Source organism: Natator depressus, chromosome 4 (genome assembly GCF_965152275.1).
Source record: "Natator depressus isolate rNatDep1 chromosome 4, rNatDep2.hap1, whole genome shotgun sequence".
In the NCBI taxonomy this organism is placed as follows: Eukaryota; Metazoa; Chordata; order Testudines; family Cheloniidae; genus Natator; species Natator depressus.
In genome coordinates, this window is record NC_134237.1 from 10,908,652 (window position 1) to 10,928,120 (window position 19,469).

The window sequence follows — 19,469 nt, forward strand, 5'->3', positions numbered from 1 at the left end:
TGCATTGTTGGGCAATCGGGCTGCAAAATGCAAACTTTTGTGTTCTCAGAAAAGTTTCTAGCCTCTGATTGCCAAGGCTGGCTTCCAAATGTGAAGCAATATGGGGTTGTCTTCCTGCAACTCCAAAAGTCCAGAATGATAGTTCTGACAAGCGTGAACTACCCCATTCATTTCAAAGGAACATCAACTGTGAAACCTGAGGACACCTGACACTGGTGGCACTTCGCTGCTGCTCTTGAAGCAGGAGCCTCCAGTTCGTGTACTTTTTCTGAAATGGCATCCAATAGGAATGAAAAAAAGGAGCAGCAAGGCAGCTAGCTGCTGACTCCTCCACCTTTGTCTAACATGTTCAGACAGTACCGGAGGAGAGCCACAGAAGTAAAAATTCAACGAATGGCAGGGCGGAGGGAAAAGGACAAGCTTCCCCACTCTGTTTCCTGAATCTGAACCTGCTGAGTGCTCCTCTCAAGCTGCTCTGCCACTTCCCAGGCCCCTGCAGCGAACACCGCCAGTTTCCCTTTTTCTAATCCACGTATCAGTTGTTCACACAAGATATTCCATCACCAATAACTGAAAGTATGGCGGCAGTATAAAAAAAATGTATACATCGATATTTGTAATCTAATTTAACAAATTAGATACTGGTAGAAATACTGTTCTAGTTGCATTCTTATTTAATTCAATAAAATAGGTCCTGGTTTTTCATTTGTGTGAATTCTAGCGTGCTGCAGAATTTAGGACAGCACGTTGTTGAAACTGGAAAGGATTGGTTTCTGCGGAATTTAGATTGCTTGCCATGAACTACACAGAGAATTGGACATATGCTATGAAGCAATGATGGATTTCAGTGTTTTTGTGAAGTATACCTAGCTGTACTTTAAGGAGATTATACTGGTCCTTGTGCTGCTGGATTTGTGACATTTGCTGCGTAACTGCTGTCTGAAGCTGTTCGTTCTGAGATTTTAAAGTATTAACTTTCTGCTTTAACTCTTCAAGCTGCTGATCCTGTGAAAGAAAAAAAAATTGGAATTCTCCTTAATTACTTGTGGAAAATGAATCAATGGGGAGACATGCTGCAAAGCAATAAAATCAATGCATTAGAGTCAAGCTATTTACTCAGCCTACAAAAGATATTTTTTCATGGGCAGTGCCTGTATCTTGTGGACTGCTTATCTGCGCAGGTAAGTTTCCAAATTTATTAGAGGCAGGGCTGGTAGCACTGCTTATTAAGGAGCCTGACATTTCCCCAAGTTATCTAAGCTGGGAAGCCTCTTCCATGTTTTGTAATATCTGGTTTGGAATTCCGTTCCAGCATCCCCAAAAGCCAGTTAATATGATTTCCCCCCAACAGTACATGTGACTGTAGGTGTCTGCTACAGCTTGTATTTACCTGCTCTCTAATGACTTTTTTATAGTGAGTCACAATGTTGTCATGCTGTTCCAACGACTTCTTCACCTCTTCTTCCTGTTTGTCTTCTTCACTAGACTTGTAAATAGCTTTAGTTATGATACCTGTCAAAAAATAGTGCCCTCGTTATTCAGAATACAGCTCATGCATTCATATTCTCACATCCTCCTCAGCTGACATAATTGTGTTGTGCCATAGAGAATCCACCTGTTTTTAAACAAGTTATTAGTCACCCATGCTGATTTAAATGACTAGGTGTCAAGCTAGTTCTTAGAAGCTGACTTCAGGAGGCTGTATCAACAACTGGGAAAAGTTCTATCCATTAGAGTTTCAACAGCCCTACCTTTTCCATTAAGGACCCATAATGTTCACCATTCACGTTTTTTAAGGTTCCCCAACCCAGATATTTCTAGTGTAAAAAATAACACTCATGATCACATCTTTTAGATCTTCTTTATTCATTACAGAAGGGGCACATATCCCAGTTCCTTTTCACTTCGTCTGTAAGGAAGCTGGAGAAATGATTCACTGGAATCAGAAGTATAGCTTGTGAAGCGAATTCTTGTATACTATGATTTTTTCTTTTCTGTTGCCACCTTCTTGTGCATCATCTTGGAGTACAGACCTTATGGCACTATAGAAGCACAAGTTCAAAAATTTGCCATAACCAATAGCCTGATCATTAACAACATGCACAAACAGCCAACTGACTTAACAGTGTTAAGAAGCCAGATTAAGTACAAAACCCAACCTTGCACCAGGAGCATTAATATAAAACATCTGAACTGCAAGCCATGTATTGTAACCCTTATCCATGATTCCTTCCTACCACGTAGAGAATTTTAGGTTTGATCGTACGACCTTTAAAAATCTAAATTCAGAATGGGTGGTAATTTAGTCAGGGCAATCTGAAGTGCACCGCAAGTGACAGTACAAAAGAAGAGTGTAACATGTCTCACCCTCCAATTCCTTTACCAGTTTAGTAAACTCGTGATCAAACATCATGTGGTCAGGGCTAGAAAAACTCGGCTGAGGTTTCTGAGCAGCTCTGGAATACAGTTCATGTTTGCTAATGAACCCTAGTTTCTCGATGAAGTTCTCCTTGCCAATCCTCTTCTCTATCAACTGTTTTAGTTTCTCTCTAAAAGAAAAGGGTGTAGTTAGTATGGCACATCAGGCAACACTGTGCCTAGAGAAGGGAAACAAAAAAAAATGGAGAGCAGTGAAATACCACCTTTTTTACTCCCCCTCCAAAGGGTACTTTTGTTGGTCAGGAAATGATCTGTAACAATTCCTTTTCCCCCCGTCAAACTAACAGACTTTTCTTGGCACTGGAAAGCTGATTGTTCTCAGTCTGCCACTATCAGCTGTTCACATGCCACAGTGAAAGGAGACATGAAGGTGGTACTAACTGTATTTCTTGGTAAGAATGGCTCAGATGCTTTGCACTGCCTAGGGGCTGTATCAAGGACTTTTCCCAGCTCATTGCCATGGAAAAACCATCTCACATTTTCTAGCCACATGTATTCCCTCCTGTTAGGAATAAATTAAAAGCAGGGGGCTAGAGGGGTTGTTAAACTAAGAATATCAATAATACAGGTTGTGAGGTCTTTCATTTAGAAACGTCTTCCTAGTTTAGGGACAGCTGCTAGCCTGCACACAAACTTTCACCTCCCCTAAAGTCTTCAGTTAGTCCGACACCGTACTTACTTCCTACAATTTTCGAGAGAATTGTCATTGTAATAAATGCAAATGCCCAGCAAAAGCGCACACAGGCCTTGGACTAACTGCTCCTCTTCTCCAAGGTTTTCGGCTATCTGCCCTGTGAGCTGGAACATTTGCTAAGGAAGTTTAAACATTTCATGAGCAAAATATACAAAACGTACCTTTCCCTTTCAACATGTAATCTCACCCTGAGCTTCTTATTACATCTTAATTAAACATGTAAAGCCAATTTCTTTCTCCATTAAAACCATAAGCTTAATTAGTAATATCAGTATGCTACCTCAAATGAAACTGCTCATACATTTAGTTTTAAGAGATTTGTATAATGTGTATATATATATATTACTATTCAAGTCTAATATCCAGATAACTCAATGTAATATTTAAAAGGGTTCTCTGTACCAAACAGTTCTCTTCCATATGTTAATTGCGAAAACTTTTTGAAGGCACTGTCTCCCACTAGCCAGTATATGATGCTTAACTGTCAATTAGATTAAGTTCCTCTTCAGAGAAGTGTATTTATCATTACAGTTCATTGAGATTAAGAAGTATTTCCCCATTTCTGTGAGATTACACGTGAGAGATTCTTCATACGGAAACTCCATGAGTTTATCTGCAGTGACACACACTATGGGCATAGCCACACTGAAATCGAGGCGTGCTAGCAGCTTGCATAGGCATACCCACGGCAGCTTGAACCTAGCAAACAGCACTGAGGACCCGGTGGCACGGATCCCAGCACCGTCGAGGAATGCAAATGTGTACGCAGGGTCCTGGGCGGGCTTGTATAGTGCGCACTGAAGTCTGCGCCTCTCCTGCTATTTTTGGCATACTAGCTAGATCAAAGCCAACGTGGGTATTCCTACCCAAGCTGCAATCACACCAATTGCAATGTACGTGTACCCGAAATTTGCAGAACTGCCCAAAAGCTTCTCCAAGCAACAGTTACCTGTGCTCAGAGGAAATATATGACATGTTGGGGTCCCAAGTTCCGTCGCTGGTCCTCTGTAACTACAAATTCCCTCGCCCATCACCTCGTTAAACCAGTGACATCCAGGGAAACGGAGTCCCACCCCTTCTGCATGCAAACCACTGGAAAAACCAAGAAACCCCCGCACTTTGTCACACGTCTTTTCAAATTCACAGATTTGACTATGTTTTGTTTAGTGTCTACATGTTAACATAAAAGGGACACTACCTCTTTAAGCCCCACACCTACTATCCTTAAATATTCTGCAGCATTCCTGCAAGTTTATCTACATTTTTAATGTTAAAAATAAGATCTTTCCATTCAAACGCCTGTATTCTGTAAACATTTCAAGGATACAAATGGAATATTGGCGGAGTTGTGGAGAAAGTGTGTGACAGCAATTGGACAATCGCTTAACCAGGTACAAAGCAGCATTAATAATCCAACTCTTGTCTGCACTTTGCTGCCCTGAAATGGAAAAGCTGGCATTAATTTCTTCATACAGAGCGTTCAATGAAGTGTTTTAGAGGCTGTATTTACTTCAGAACCCACCCACTTTCAACTTTAAGGATAAAAAAAGGAAGTCAAGGCTTCCAAAAATACACATTTTCTAGCTATAGTGCTTAACTTCACTTTAGTGCTTTGAGGGAAAGGATTCACAAAAGTCTAGCAGTCTTCAATGCATGTCAAACCAAGACAGATGTGAGGTGTGACTCAACACAAATTAGCATTGGAACAAAATCATGACAAGTTAGTTTGCCTTTATAATTAATGCTGGGATAACAATATCGTTAAGGGGCAAAAAATACATGCAGAACCTTCTGGGGGAAGTGTTGCATAAACGGCGCAGTTAGCACAAGTCATCTGCAAACTTTTAAAGCGGCCCAGCACTAAATACGCTGTCTTCATTTGCGGCAAATATAATGTAGACCCACTACTGATGTATTGTACCACGGGTTGAGATTTTATTTCAAGGTGAAAACTGATTGCTACAGAGCAGTTTCTTTGGTGATACAGTAATAAACAAGGTAAACCAGACAAGTGGAATATTCTAAATGCAGCCATCTTGTCTTTCAATTTCGTATGCTGGAAAATGAGTTTTCTTCTGAATAGCTCACCAAAAGGTTATTCAAATTAATACACAAGAACCGTGTGAAATAACACTGTTCAAGAGTTAGTGTTAAATAGTTTCAATTATTTTAAGGGTTTTAAATCCACACAATTAGGCCAGGAGGTATGTTGGACAATGGTTTCGAGCCGTCCATTATGTATATTTTGGTCCTTTAAAGCAGATGTTTTGTTTATTTAACTTAAGACTTATCTAGTATTAAGCCTCAGTTTGCATTAACTAGCTGATCCACACATTTTCTAGGTCTATAAAATATACCCATTTACAGAATTCTCTGGCATCTACACCTATACTGGCTAATTCTCCAGGCTCCTGAAAACGAAAATGCCATGGGAAGTGGCATTAAGGCAGACATGCACCTCTATATGAAAGTCAAACATCCGACAGCAACCAAGCAAGAGTTCTCCAGCTCCCGCAAAAAAGCTTCAAATAAGCATGTAGCACATCAAAGAAAGTAAAACAGGGTTAAAAGCCAGGATCTGGAGAGCAAACTGGGGCACACACAAGGACTTTGATCTACCTAAGAGAGTAAAAGAAGAACATACTCTGGAAAGGATGGTCACAAGAGATTCAAGGCAGCGGAGAAGAGAGTTACCAACCCCAACCCCAAAGGAGGAGTCCTTAGTTAAGTCTTTGCTGCATTTCTACTTTTAACTCTGTGTTTCAGCCACCATAAGTTTTGCTTGACTTTCACTTCACTCCATCCTCCACTCTGATGTTCACTGTGCTTAAATACTGGAGACGGTGTTGCTCTGAGCCCTAAATCAGCACTACAAAAACCAGAAGCCCTTAAAGTAAGTCCTTATCGGCCTTTAAGAACAGCCATGCAGAGCAGCAGCAGTCAGAAGGAAGGCGGGAGGGCAGGCTCCCAGCTGCTGCGTCTGCCTCCAGCACCAAAGTGGGCACTAAAGGTGATATCAAAGTTACCACAGAAGGAAAAAACTAAGATCAGAATAAAAACAACGAGGAGTCCTTGTGGCACCTTAGAGACTAACAAATTTATCCGGACATAAGCTTTTGTGGGCTAGAACGCACTTCATCAGATGCATGGAGTGGAAAATACAGTAGCAGGTATAAATACACAGTACATGAAAAGACGGGAGTTGCCTTACCAAGTGGGGGGTCAGTGCTAGTGAGACAATTCAATTAACAGTAGAATACCAAGGGAGGAAAAATCACTTTTGCAGTAGTAATGAGGGTGGCCATTTCAAACAGTTGACAAGAAGGTGTGAGTAACAGTAGGGGGAAATTAGTATGGGGGAAATTAGGTTTTGTAATGCCCCATCCACTCCCAGTCTTTATTCAGGCCTAATTTGATGGTGTCCAGTTTGCAAATTAATTCCAGTTCTGCAGTTTCTCGTTGGAGTCTGTTTTTGAAGTTTTTTTTGTTGAAGAATTGCCACTTTTAAGTCTGTTATTGAGTGACCAGGGAGGTTGAAGTGTTCTCCTACTGGTTTTTGAATGTTATAATTCCTGATGTCAGATTTGTGTTCATTTATTCTTTTGCATAGAGACTGTCCGGTTTTGCCAATGTACATGGCAGAGGGGCATGTCTGACGGATTGGAGCAACAAGCCATCAGGAATGGTATCCCCGATAATGTCATGGCAAACCTAGTGGCTGAACTTTGTCCTCACCCACAACTATTTCAGATTTGGGGACAATTTATACCTTCAAGTCAGCAGCACTGCTATGGGTACCCGCATGGCCCCACAGTATGCCAACATTTTTATGGCTGGTTTAGAACAATGCTTCCTCAGCTCTTGTCCCCTAACGCCCCTACTCTACTTGTGCTAAATTAATGACATCATCATCTGGACCCATAGGAAGGAGGACCTTGAGAAGGAGGCTCCCCGACTTGGTAAAGCAACTCCCATCTTTTCATGTACTGTGTTTATATATACCTGCTACTGTATTTTCCACTCCATGCATCTGATGAAGTGGGTTTTAGCCCACGAAAGCTTGTGCCCAAATAAATTTGTTAGTCTCTAAGGTGCCACAAGGACTCCTCATTGTTTTTGCTGATACAGACTAACACGGCTGCCACTATGAAACCTAATATCAGAATGTGCTGGATACAAGAGCTTTGGTGGTTTCAAGAGCTGCTGGGTGGAGATACCACCACTGAGGGGAACAGCCTCCGTAAGACTAGAAGGTAAAGTATCCCACTGCAATTGTAAGGCAGGCGATACACCATGTCATCTGTAAAACCCCACAACAGTCTGCTGCATGTTGCCTCTTCACACCCATTGTCATCTCCCTTCTCCTTTACTTAGATCTTTGGGCAGAGAATCAAATCACCATTACTAGCCTCGCTGGCATTCATGTGTCTCGTTACCTCTTTTCCATGATCCGTATGTATTACACTGTGTGAGCTTTCCATTTTACGTATTCACTTCATAGTCTCAGAACTGCTGAACTGTTTCACTTGTGCCAAACACCTTTTTGATGGGGAGGGGCGGCAGTTTTGCTTTAATCTTTCCAAAACACTGCTGCAAACTCCTACTCTTCTTCCACTGCTCAGGCCTGATCATTCTCCTTCACTGGCTTCCACTTGCATCCTACGTATCATGTTCTACTTCTTGGTCCTCACTTCCAAGCCCCTACATAACTGCTCCTGCCTCTTTCAGCTTTCATGTCTTCCTACATCTTCCTCCGCTTCTGTTGCTCAAGCCTTTCGCTTGACAGCTCATTCTGTATTCCCACCCCCACTCATCTTTGTGCCCAGGCCACCCCCTCACACTTAACCAGCTCCTATCCCATGTATGCCAGACCTCCTTCAAAAAAGATCCCTTCTTCCATAAAGCCTTTCAATGAGAACCACAAGTCAAGTTGTTTAGTAGATGTTCACTATCAAGAAAACTACCTAATAGCATCCAGAATCTGCACACCAAAAGCTGTTCCCCAGAGAAAAGTGGCCTTCTAAACCCTCAGTGGGAGGGGATGACTCATGTCATGGATACTAAACCTCATATTTAGCAGACCTTGACACAGAAGAGTCATGAATGCACACGAAAGGTATATGCCTTTTCTACGGACATGTTTATCCCTAGTTGAACTCCAGACCCCTATACCCTGAGTCTGGACCCACTGCAACTACTCAGTCAGTGCTATTTCCAGATTACTGTGGACAAGAAAAGTCACACGAGCCAGCCAGAAGCTGGTAAACTTTATACAGGTGTGTAAGTCTACATAAATATTACCGCTAGAGAATTGGCAGTTACATGGCGAGAGCCCTGTGGAAAGACACTGATCCTAGCTACAAATGTTATAAGCAAGGCTTCTGATTTCAGGTTTTAACTGATGACCACTGGAAAAAAACACAGGGAATGGCTACTCAATTCATATTGACTTCACCCCTTTCCCAATGCAGATTGTTTATATAGGTGACGTCCCTGATCCCTGGCTCATATCTAAGTGCTTGTCTATAGGGAGCAGTATTGTAGACTACAAGGGTGTTATGAAGGTTTAGAAATCATTAATTGCTCCACATAGACCCTGCTGGGGCATAATGAAGGTTCCCTAGCACGCTTTAAGACAGCTCTGGTTGAAACAGTACTACCTGTATGCACAAAGAGTACACCTCAAAAAAACCACCCAGTTTTGGACATCTACATAAAACTCAAAAATGGCTAAAAAATAATCCCCCCGCAAATGAAATGAACAAACCCAACAAAACAAAGCCCCAGTGATAAGATCGCTGGGGCAGAGATTGTCTTTATTCCGTGTTTGTATAGTCCCCAACACAATGGGGTCCCGACCCATGACAAGAGCTTAGGCACTAAAGTAATACAAAGAATAAAGAACAGCTTACTGCCATCTGTGAAAAGACTAACTCAAAACTTATATCTGACTGGACTTTTACCAGTAGAGATGCTTTTTTCTTTTTAAATAAATTGGCTAGTTGCACTAATTCAAAGGTGTTACCGCAATCTCCAAGGTTAGGAAAGACTCCAGATTGACAGGCACTAAAACACTCTGAATGGCAACCTGGCCCAGAGAACGTTTGCATGTTTCATTTTTCCAGTACAGAGTTTTTACAAATATGCAATTAATTCTGTTTTTCTAAGCAAGTACAATCTTGTGAAATCCACAGTCCAAACCCAGCATGGGCTTTGCAAATAGCCAAGCTTCATACGCTTGGAGCCAACACCCTGGAACATTCCCACAGTGCAAGAGGGCAGGCTCTTAGAACACGGCTACGTCATAGCATGAGCTGCACGGCAATCACAGGGTTAACAGGACTATATTTTCCCCCACTGTAACACAGCTGAGCTATGGCTTCATTCCACAAAAAACACATTAAAAGAACACTAAGGTTCATAGATTAGTAGATGCCAAGGCTGAGAGCGGCCACCGAGATCTAGTCTGACAGGCCATAGAACATCCCCAAAATAACGACTAGAGCGATCTTTTAGAAAAACATCCAATCAGGATATTAAAAGCTTGCAAAGTCAAGGACCTAAGTTAGGAAATGCCAGAATGAAGGAAGGCTATGCCACTTGAATTCAGCCTTCTTATGCATACGCATTACAATGCAGACTTATGACATGGTCTTACACTAGTATTTTCCACAGGACCCATGTCTCCTTCAGTGACTGGGTAGTTATTCAATATTTCCTTTTATTGTCCACAGTTGATGTTTGACCCCAGACCTTATTTACCACACACCATCCAAACCCTGCACGGATTTCAAAGTTACACACCATCCAACTTCTCCAACAAACGAAGCAGGAGTCCTATACACAACAGTCCTCTACTACACAACCCTGATTCATCCCCTGAATGAGGCAGAAGTCCTGTGGGGAAAAACAGTACATGATCACGTACTAAGACTATCAGAATGCATTGGCACTCTCATGCATATGTTTAAGAGGGCTTCCTCAATTCTGGCATTTCCTAACCTGAGTGCTTGACTCTGCAAACTTAATATTCTTGTACAATAGTTAGGATGCAATTTAATACATTTATAAAAGACCTGAAAAAAAAATAGAGATTCCATCATGTGGAATCCTACTGATGCCCAACTTGGTCACCAGCAGAGTTAAAACCTTTAGATCAGCACGGCACAGACCTCTACCACTTCAGCCACAGAGCACCTGGTACCAAGAAGAGGCTGGTCTTCCCTGTGGACCAGTCACTCGCTGACAGAGGAGGAATGTGGAGACTGTGGACTCTTGGGTTTAATTCTAGTTCCTGAAGGGGAAGAGTTCTGTAATGGTTATAAACCCTTCTGCCCCTGTGCCCTTAGCTTGTCTGTCCCCCTTTGGTTCCTATCCAGCCCACATCGCTTGACTCCTGCTCACCCTCCCCATGCTCCCTCTACTGCTACTCACGCCCCCCTCTACTCCTTCCAGCTCTCTGGCTACTGCAACGGCCTCTCCTCTATGACTTTCTTGTCCTCCTCCCTGCTGCCTGGGTACCAACAGGTGGAGCACTGAGAGCACAGGAGAGTTTCCCCGCTCTGTTCCTGTGCCTAGTACCACAGTGGCCTGCAGTAGCAATTGCAGGGGATGTCCTGGCCAGCCCTTGCACCCCTAAACTGGAGCCTGCCCAGAGCACATAGACTCTTCAGAGAATGTAGCTGCCACCCTAACAAGTCTGAGCATATGAAAACAGACTTCTCAGAGGCTCAATTTGGACAATTTTCCCAGGCATGGCAAAAGGCTCGTCTGACACCAAGGCAACCCCCTTGCCAAGTTTCAGGACCTTGCTCCAGAGCATGGAGCTGCTACAGCTTCTGGGGGGAGAGGGGGGAAATGGTTGCATGGTTTAAAAACCCAAACCAAAGCATTGGCGAGGCAAAAAGTATTCTTCCTTACTCATTCTGGGAAGCCGCTGAAACATTTTAGCTGAAACTTTCAAAAACAAAACACTTCAGCCTAACAGTTTATCTGCAGTTATAAAGCAACCGTGAACACTTTTATCATGGGAACGTCTGGCAACCTTAACAACAGGCAGGGCCACCATCTCCGTCGGTGCCAACACCACAAGCAGACAATACGCAGCGGCAGTGCTCAGGAAACACATCTCCATAGGGGATGCCTAGCTCAGTAGCGCACTCACTGCGAGTGACTATGGTCTGGTCTACACGTAAAGCTTAGGCTGACACAGCCAGAGCGCTCGGGGATGTGAAAAATCCACACCCGAGCCGCAGCCAGGGCAGCGGAAGAATGCTACTGTCAGTTTAGCTACTCTCGCTCAGGGAGGTGGAGTTTGTACAGTGATGGAAAAACCCTTCTGTCACTGTAGGCTGTGTAATATGGACATGGCTTCAGTCTGGCGATAAGCTCAAAATCAGACACCTACGGCTAAGTGCTAGCTTCAGAATTGCTTAGTAAAAATCCCATCCTTAATTACAAATTAAGACAATTGAGTTAAAATTCTGCAAGAGAAATCATCACTGGAAAGGATACGGATTGACTGGAACACAGATAGAGGACACTTGTTCCATTAGCAATTAAGGGCCCAAACAGTATGCATCTGCTACAGGTCACGCCCACCTTTTTCTACTGGTCAGAATGGAAAGTGTTTAACAGTTCTAAATACTGATTCAATTTCACTCAAAAGTACAATTTAATTCACATTATGAGGAAGTGTGAACAAAATTTAGTACATTTCAGAGCAGCTGGTGACTGCAATGCCCCATTGGAAAGAAAGCACCGATGGCACCCAAGATCCTCATCCCACAGTTCCCAGGAACACCGTGCCAGAATCCCATGGCGATACACAGAGGGAGCTTGTTATGCTAGAAATAAAAACTGATTGCAACACGACACTGTAAGTGGAAACACTTCAAAAAAAAAGCAGTTAAAAAAATCAGCAAAACCCAAGACAGAAAAGGCCCTGCTTGTGACAAGAAAATGCCTAAGCTATGCCAAGAAATACATACCCGTCTGTCGATCTTATCACCCTGTAAATCATATATTAAAAAATTCACACATATTACTTACGAGTTTTTTTTGTAGAGAACTTTAGAAAATTCAAATTTTTCTTTTAAGATCCTAGCAAAATGAAAATCCAAAAATTTAGTGGCTATTTTATTGAAACTATTATGTTGAAATGCATCTCAGTTCAAGGAGCGAGTAAAACAATTTTGAGATTCCAATTCTGGCTATTTTGAGAGATACGCACGTTTAAAAATAGTGATGTCAACGTCTACAAAACCTACGTTTCTTGTACTTGACTAGCATAATTTCAGACACAAGAGCCAAACAATAAAAAAGAAACATTTGGAAAGTTGATGAGTGACCCTTGAATCATGCTTTGGCTTCAAACTACATACTGTACAGAGACTATAACTTTTGCAAGTGGCAACATAATACAAAAGGGTTACCATCAACTTAAATTTTAGTCTTTTAAGAAAGTGAATTAACACTAGTTTCAGGTGCTACATCTGCCTTTAAGTCCCTCTGTCTCTCAGTAGTTTTATCATCGTTTTCCTTTCTAAATGAAATAACTATTTCCCTCCACGTTGCTGAATGAAAGAGCTGCCCCCCCCCACTTGGTGAAACTGGACATTTGACAGCACTCTGTATTGTCTACTTAAACGGAAACAAGTCATATCCTTCAGTTACATTCATCTTTGGTGTTTCTTGTAACAATTGTAGGCAAATCATTTCCAGATAGAAGTATGATTGTTTTAGTTGGTGCCCTTTCAATACGTGACTTGCATGCAAAACAACAATGAAATAATAGGAACAGACCAACACAATGCCATTTCAAATCTAAGGTGTTTGACTCGTGACAATGGACAAAGCAGCTTCAAATGGCACTTTATGATGGCATATCTGCTACACTTCCATTTTTACTACAAAGTCACTCTCTGCTGGAGTGTACAGTAACAACTAGCACTAAATCTACTATCGAATCTCGCTTGCACTTATACTGAGAAAATTAGCATTTTTCTTTGAGCCACGAATATCAAGGGAACATTTTTCTTCTTAAGTGAACAGAACGGTGGCAATGATACAGTACAGTTACACTCTACCTGGGAAAGAATGTTGGTGCATTGTTGCAGCAAAGACACTGGAGGGTTACCAATACTTGTTGCAAGCTGAACTCTTAGCAGTTGCTCTTTCAGAGTTGCGTTTTCTTGTAAAGCATGGGCCAGGGCCACGGCAGCACACCAGTTTGAGACAGAGTCCGTGGAAAAGAGTCCGCCACAGAGCAGCTGGCCAGCCGACACAGAATTACCTGTAGCTACAATAATGGCAAACAAATGCTGTGGCACAAAAGCAAGCCATGATCAAGACTCGTACAGTAGTTATGATACAGTAGCACAGAGGGCCCCCAACCAGGATGGGGACCTCACTGTGCCAGGTGCTGTTCACACACACACAGTCCCCATCTCAGAGAGGTTACAATTTAAGCTCTACATTCATCTGAAGGCATCTTAAGTTTTATAAAACTTTAGGAATAAAAATATGGCACCTACATAGTAGTCTAGGGGTAGCGCAGTGGAAGATGACTGCTTTCTCATGCGGCAAAGAGAGAGAGAGGGTGTCTCATGCTATCGTCAAGCACTCCCAGGTAGGCCCTCATCACACCTACAGTCTCAGAGGAACCCCTGGAAAGACTCAACTTTCAGAGAGAACAACCTGTCTGCTAGCTGGGAGTTCTACACCTCCATTAACAACAAATCCAATCCTAACGTTAGACATTTGGAATGATCTCTCAAATCCTAAACAGCCACACACAGGCGGTCATTAGGATGGCTCATCATATTTTTCTGTGGGAGGTAGTGTAATCCAGTGAACGAGCCTGGGAATTGAGAGACCTGGGTTCTAGTCACAGTTCTACCACTACCGACCTACAGTCACTCTGGGAAAGTCATTTAACCTCCCAGCATCTGATTCCTCATGGAGTAAAGGAGATGACACTTTTGGAAGGAGCTCTCAACTTCAAAGACGAGAAGTACTGACTACGTAGCAAAGTAGGATGACAGATGGAGCTTGCCCGAAAAGCTTTTAAAGATCTTATTGAGTAAATAATGAACAAGAATGTACTCCCTGAAAATTGGGATGAGCCTCAATACTCTGATAAGGTTAACAGCCTGAGTTTTGACAGGCAGATAATTAATAAAGGAGTTGGATCATGTACTTTTAAGTATCCAGTCCAAAACTGGTAAGACAGACAGACATTGTGTGTGTTAAAATGGTAATGGGAAAACCTTTGAGAGCTTTCATGCCTCAAAATACTGGAATGAATCCATCAAGCACAGTTTGTTTTCACACGTGCACATTGATGTAGTACTAGCCCTTCAAAGTTATGGCAAACAAAGGCCTCAAAATCCATATTGTACAACTGGCAGACTGTAGAAAGGTTCTTGGTTCAACTGTAAAACAAATGAACATTTGACTTTGATCCCCTCATGTTGTAATCTGCTTATACTTTGCGCAATGTCTATAAATGGGAAGGTACACAGTGCAACAGGAGGTGTGACAGAAACGCTCCGTTTTAGAGGGAGGGTGGGAAAGAAAAACACCCTGTGGCATTAACAAGCAATGTATTAGACTTCCTTCCCATCATTTTACTAGTATGTTATATCCTTTTCCTTGGAGGACACCTGCCTTATTCTCTGAGACACATTTAGCAAATTTTGGATGTTTGATAAATAATGAAAAGAAACAGGGCAAGGTCATAATAACTTTTTCAAAAATTGAATGCCATTTCACGTCACACTAGGGAATGCAGCTCCGATTTTGCTACTTGATAGCTAAGATTTTGCATCTCATTAAAATACTAGTCTGTTCTCAGCCTCCTTGGAATTTAACTTGTCAGGAAACATTTTCCAACATATACAACCCTCCGCCTAGTTGTAAAGTACAAGGTTGAAAGTTATTGCTCAAACTAGAAAGTGAATGTGTAAATTATATGCCAAAGAACAAAAAATTTAATGTTTTAGTACAAATTAGCATAGATTCTAACAAACAGAAACAATCCCTCTATGTCAACTCCAAGCCCAGATAACTAACCAATTTGGTATCAGTTCTTATCCTGCTAGAGCATAAATAATTTAAACCAAATTTTACAGCCTGAATTCTTGTACCTTTAACACCTGGACGTTATGCATTTTCCGTTACATTCAAATAGAATTCAAGTCAAAAAATAATCTCTCAAATTAAAACACTGTTCACAAGGTGATTTTTACAATCTCTTGTTCTTGGCACTTCACTCAAGGTATGTAGTATTTTAGAGGAAACCTTACTGATGCATCCAAACATATGCTAAAGTGGGATCTGGTTTTGAAATTTTCAAGCTGCATACCATCTATGGTTGACGGCAGAAGTGTTGAAACAATTTCCCCTTGTCCTTTTTGGTTTTTGTACAAGTAACACTGGAAACAGTAAAGGACAGCACAGCGTAGTACAAATGGTTGCCTTTCATTCACCATGGACATCAGAAGTACTACGATTGCAGGCCTATTTTGAAAGAAAGAGACAGGCCATTGGAATAAAAGTCACAAAATAAATAAATATAAGTGCAGTTACCGTACAGAGTAGGCTCAGGATTGGGGTAGCAGGAATACTAAAGGCTTAGATGTAGGTGTATGAACTGTAGGGAAACCTCTGGTGGTCTTGACTATAGTAACAAAAATCAGACTTATAATAGTGATAGACGCTGTACTGGTGCAGGACAACAACCGATCATGATACAGGAACAGAGCATGAATGCTTTTAGTGGCATGTTTGTATGGAAATGTGTATTAGCGGTCTATAATCCAGATCTGATTTGATTTTTAAATCCAATTTAACCAGTACCACTGGAATACACACTTGAGGGGCTGATTTTCTCTAGATCTAGAAAATCTCTTTTAAAAAGATGGCCCAAGAAACAAAAGCAATGTCAAGCATTTAGTATGAAAAGTCAAATCTATATTTTTAAAACTATGTTGTGGGGGTAATTGGTGCGAAGAACACTGTTGCACTCCGTGTTAGGATTGCAGTAAACCAATGTGTATCATCAGATGTATTTTTACATCTGAAATGGAAGGTTCTACATCTAAGAAGCTGCAGCAGACTTACCTACTAGGCCAGCTAGGAAAGAAAGTTTTGCACATGTTAACAGAATGTCACAGCCCTCTTTCAGGTACTGCTTCTACTTCCATATAACTTGCCCAAGGAACTAAGGTATCAGCTTTAGTCCTAAGTAAGGTTTACCATACATTTGGATGTTTATCTTTAGGGGTAACTGGATTTTCAGGTTTAACCCTCAAATATTCTCTCTCAATATAGTACATTTTGCTTATTATGTTTGTCATGGAACAATAGTGGGAAACCGAAGACACCTGTTGGATCATCCACTCCATCTCCTTGCCAATGCATGACTGTTTCTTATAAGACTTTTCTATAGTGTTTAATCCTGTCTAGTATCGAAAGCTCGAACAATGAGGCTTTTCCACTGCCTAACAGATTTTGCTATAAGGAAATTTGTCTCATCCATTACTCTGACTACTTGTACCTTCAGGAACACCACAGAATTCCTCTCCCTCCTCGGTGTTTCCATCATTCAAATAATTGGTAGACTTATTTTTCCCCTCCTAATTGCTTAGTCAGGTTATTCATATTATTCCATTTTCATGTTTTACTTGAGATCAGTCTGTTCTGCTCTGATAGCTTCTTGTTGTTCTCCAACAGGTCAGCATCTTTACAGTAGGATGCGTTCCCAGCTGAATACAATACTCATGTGCAGTCACATCAGAGCTGGATACAAAATCTTACTTCCCTACTCTAGGTCATGAGGCCTTGCCATAGGCAGCCCATAACTGTACTGGATTTCAAAACCCACTGTATCATGTTGCAGAATCAGGTCCAGTTTACTGCTGTTGCTCATCTCAGGTTCTGCAGCACTACCGCTTTACAAGTTCTCCCCTCACTGAGCACGTGTGGTGCAGACTAGAGACATTTCCCCTCAATACCTCAAGCCTGCCTCCTCCCACTCCCCTGAATCAGTGGCATTTTCGCTCTATTTTTCCAGTGTCTGCACTGCAATTAAAAAACAGTGGCTGGCCTGGATCAGCTGATTCAGGCTCACAGGGCTCTGACTAAGGGTCTGTTTAATTGCGGAGTAGACATTCAGGCTCTGGCTGGAGCCCGAGCTCCGAGATCCTGCAAGGGGGAAGGGCCCCAGAGCTTGGGCTCCAGCCAGATCCTGAACATCTAGACAATTAAACAGACCCATAGTCCAAGCCCCATGAGCCTGCGGGTTTTTAACTGCAACATAGATAAACCCTGAGTCACTTATTTATTCTCTCTCTCCTTTCACTGGAGTTGACTGCTCCTCAGTTTGCCCAGATTTCATTAATGTACTGTTCGTTTCCTTTTCTAGATCATGAAGGAAGGTGTTAAGTGAGACCAGTTCAAAAGCCAGTCTGCGTGGAAGCTGTCTAGACATCTTCACACTTCAGCTGATGCATGTTTGATAACCATTCCACTGCAAAGCTTTAATTTGGTATGACCTACTGTAGCTTTAAATTAAATAAAAGACTCCCTTTCTGACTGATGAAAGAGTCTAAATGGAAGCTCTTTCCCATGCCAACGTGTCTTTGCTTGGCAAACGGTTAAGCATTTTTCTTCCCCTACCTCGGCGGATTTGAAGGTGCATTTACAGAAGCAAAGTAGTCTTGGTTTATTTGGCATCCTCGAATGACTTCTGACACAGTGTTGATGGTCTAAAGGAGAGCAAGACAAGCCACACAAAGTTGATGTGGAAATCAAGAGACCAAAACAGCAATAAACTAATTCCTACAACAGTCAGAATATTTATGGAATACATCGACACAGATATCAACTTTTAAACATAGTATGTGTACATATTGGGACAGACCAGTATATTCAAAATTCAGAAGTCCTTATTTAGACAAGATAGTGCTTTCAAAGGAAGGAAACCAGATGTCCTGTGGTTTTAATGCTATTAGTCATTTAGGAAAGTAGACCCTGAACGTATCTCAGAAAGGTGGAGAGATTACAGAGGGAAGGTTCAAATGAGGAGGCAGAGAGGTACAAGGTGGCTGACCTGCCCCTCCATTTATTGAAGGCCAACATGTAACAGAAGAAAAGTAACTTCAGGAAGTGTCACAAGGCACACAGCATTTTCAGTAGCCTAGATTACTTGGAGTCAGCTTACGAGGTTACCACAGAAAACTAAACTAAAACCAGGTTTATGTTGGCGGTAAATTCAGGTAAATTAGGAAGAGGTAAGTGGTGCGACTGAAGTGATTTACTCAGCTATATCTTTTTGGAAAGGTAGCCAACACTAAAATGGAGTAAACCCCCAAGTGAAATAAGCTAAGAAGGTTGTTTTATACCCTCATCATAGGTGAGGCTAGATTGAAACATCTTTTGGATACCTAGAGTTAGAAATGCAACTGCTATGACAAACATTTCAAGCCCTTTTGACAAGGCTGCTAATGCTGGAGGTGGGACAATCACTGAGATCCACCTGACCTAGTTAGTGTCCTCAGGTAAGGGATTAATTGCCCTCACCTTAACCTGGTAAAGGACTTCCCAGAAGCTGGAGAAATACATCTGTTATTGCAGCTGTGCTAACTCATGCTAGCTTGTTCACACTGGCACTGAAGGTCAGGAAAAAGACCAGGGACTGAACTGACTCCGAAATTACCTAACCCCACAAAAAGCAGTGAGCAAGTCAAGTTACCATCCAGTAAATTTAGAACAGATACGCACATTCATACACACACTTCAAGCTGGGATTTAAGAAGCAAAGCAAGTTTTACATCTGATTGTTTTACAGAGCTATAACTCTGAGGAGCCACCCTAAGCATACATCATTGCATGGGAAAGAGAAACTGAAATCTCTCAGACTTCCAAAACTGATCGTCAGGGAATATTAAATTAATCTAATATGATTTCACTGTATGGCTGGAGAGCCTCATACTACTGCTTTCCTGTTCCTCGGATACCTCCTTCTCCCTGCTTTCTCGCTCTGCCTTACCTCGGTCAGAATGTCAGCAGGAACGCCTGTTGCCATTAGGATCGTGCAGAGCTGCTGTAACAACCCACAATGAAACATGGTTTTTTGACAACTGCTGGTGGCACCAGGTGGGTTTGTGGGGGATACCAACACCCGCACAAGCTGCAAAGAAGAGAAATGCACGTTGGTATAGGGATGGAAGAAACCCTGGCGTTAAAACACTAATTTCATATACATGTGAAAACTGAAGGGGGGTGCTGTATCTCTTCATTAGGCTAGGTTCACACGGTGACGAGAAAATAA

The 19,469-nt window shown here is 41.9% G+C and overlaps 1 protein-coding gene across 3 annotated transcripts in view; it reads right to left on the reverse strand.

The window, feature by feature from the left end:
* USO1 (USO1 vesicle transport factor) overlaps nt 1–19,469 on the reverse strand; it is a 73,404-nt gene that overhangs the window by 16,308 nt on the left and 37,627 nt on the right. For all 3 annotated transcript variants that reach the window (XM_074950389.1, XM_074950388.1, XM_074950387.1), the window contains 9 exons: nt 19,188–19,328; nt 17,816–17,904; nt 15,501–15,655; nt 13,222–13,433; nt 4,461–4,571; nt 3,119–3,237; nt 2,368–2,549; nt 1,391–1,512; nt 867–1,005 (listed from right to left, as the gene is read on the reverse strand). In XM_074950389.1, the coding sequence (XP_074806490.1) occupies nt 867–1,005; nt 1,391–1,512; nt 2,368–2,549; nt 3,119–3,237; nt 4,461–4,571; nt 13,222–13,433; nt 15,501–15,655; nt 17,816–17,904; nt 19,188–19,328 (1,270 nt within the window). The remainder of the gene's footprint in view (nt 1–866; nt 1,006–1,390; nt 1,513–2,367; nt 2,550–3,118; nt 3,238–4,460; nt 4,572–13,221; nt 13,434–15,500; nt 15,656–17,815; nt 17,905–19,187; nt 19,329–19,469) is intronic.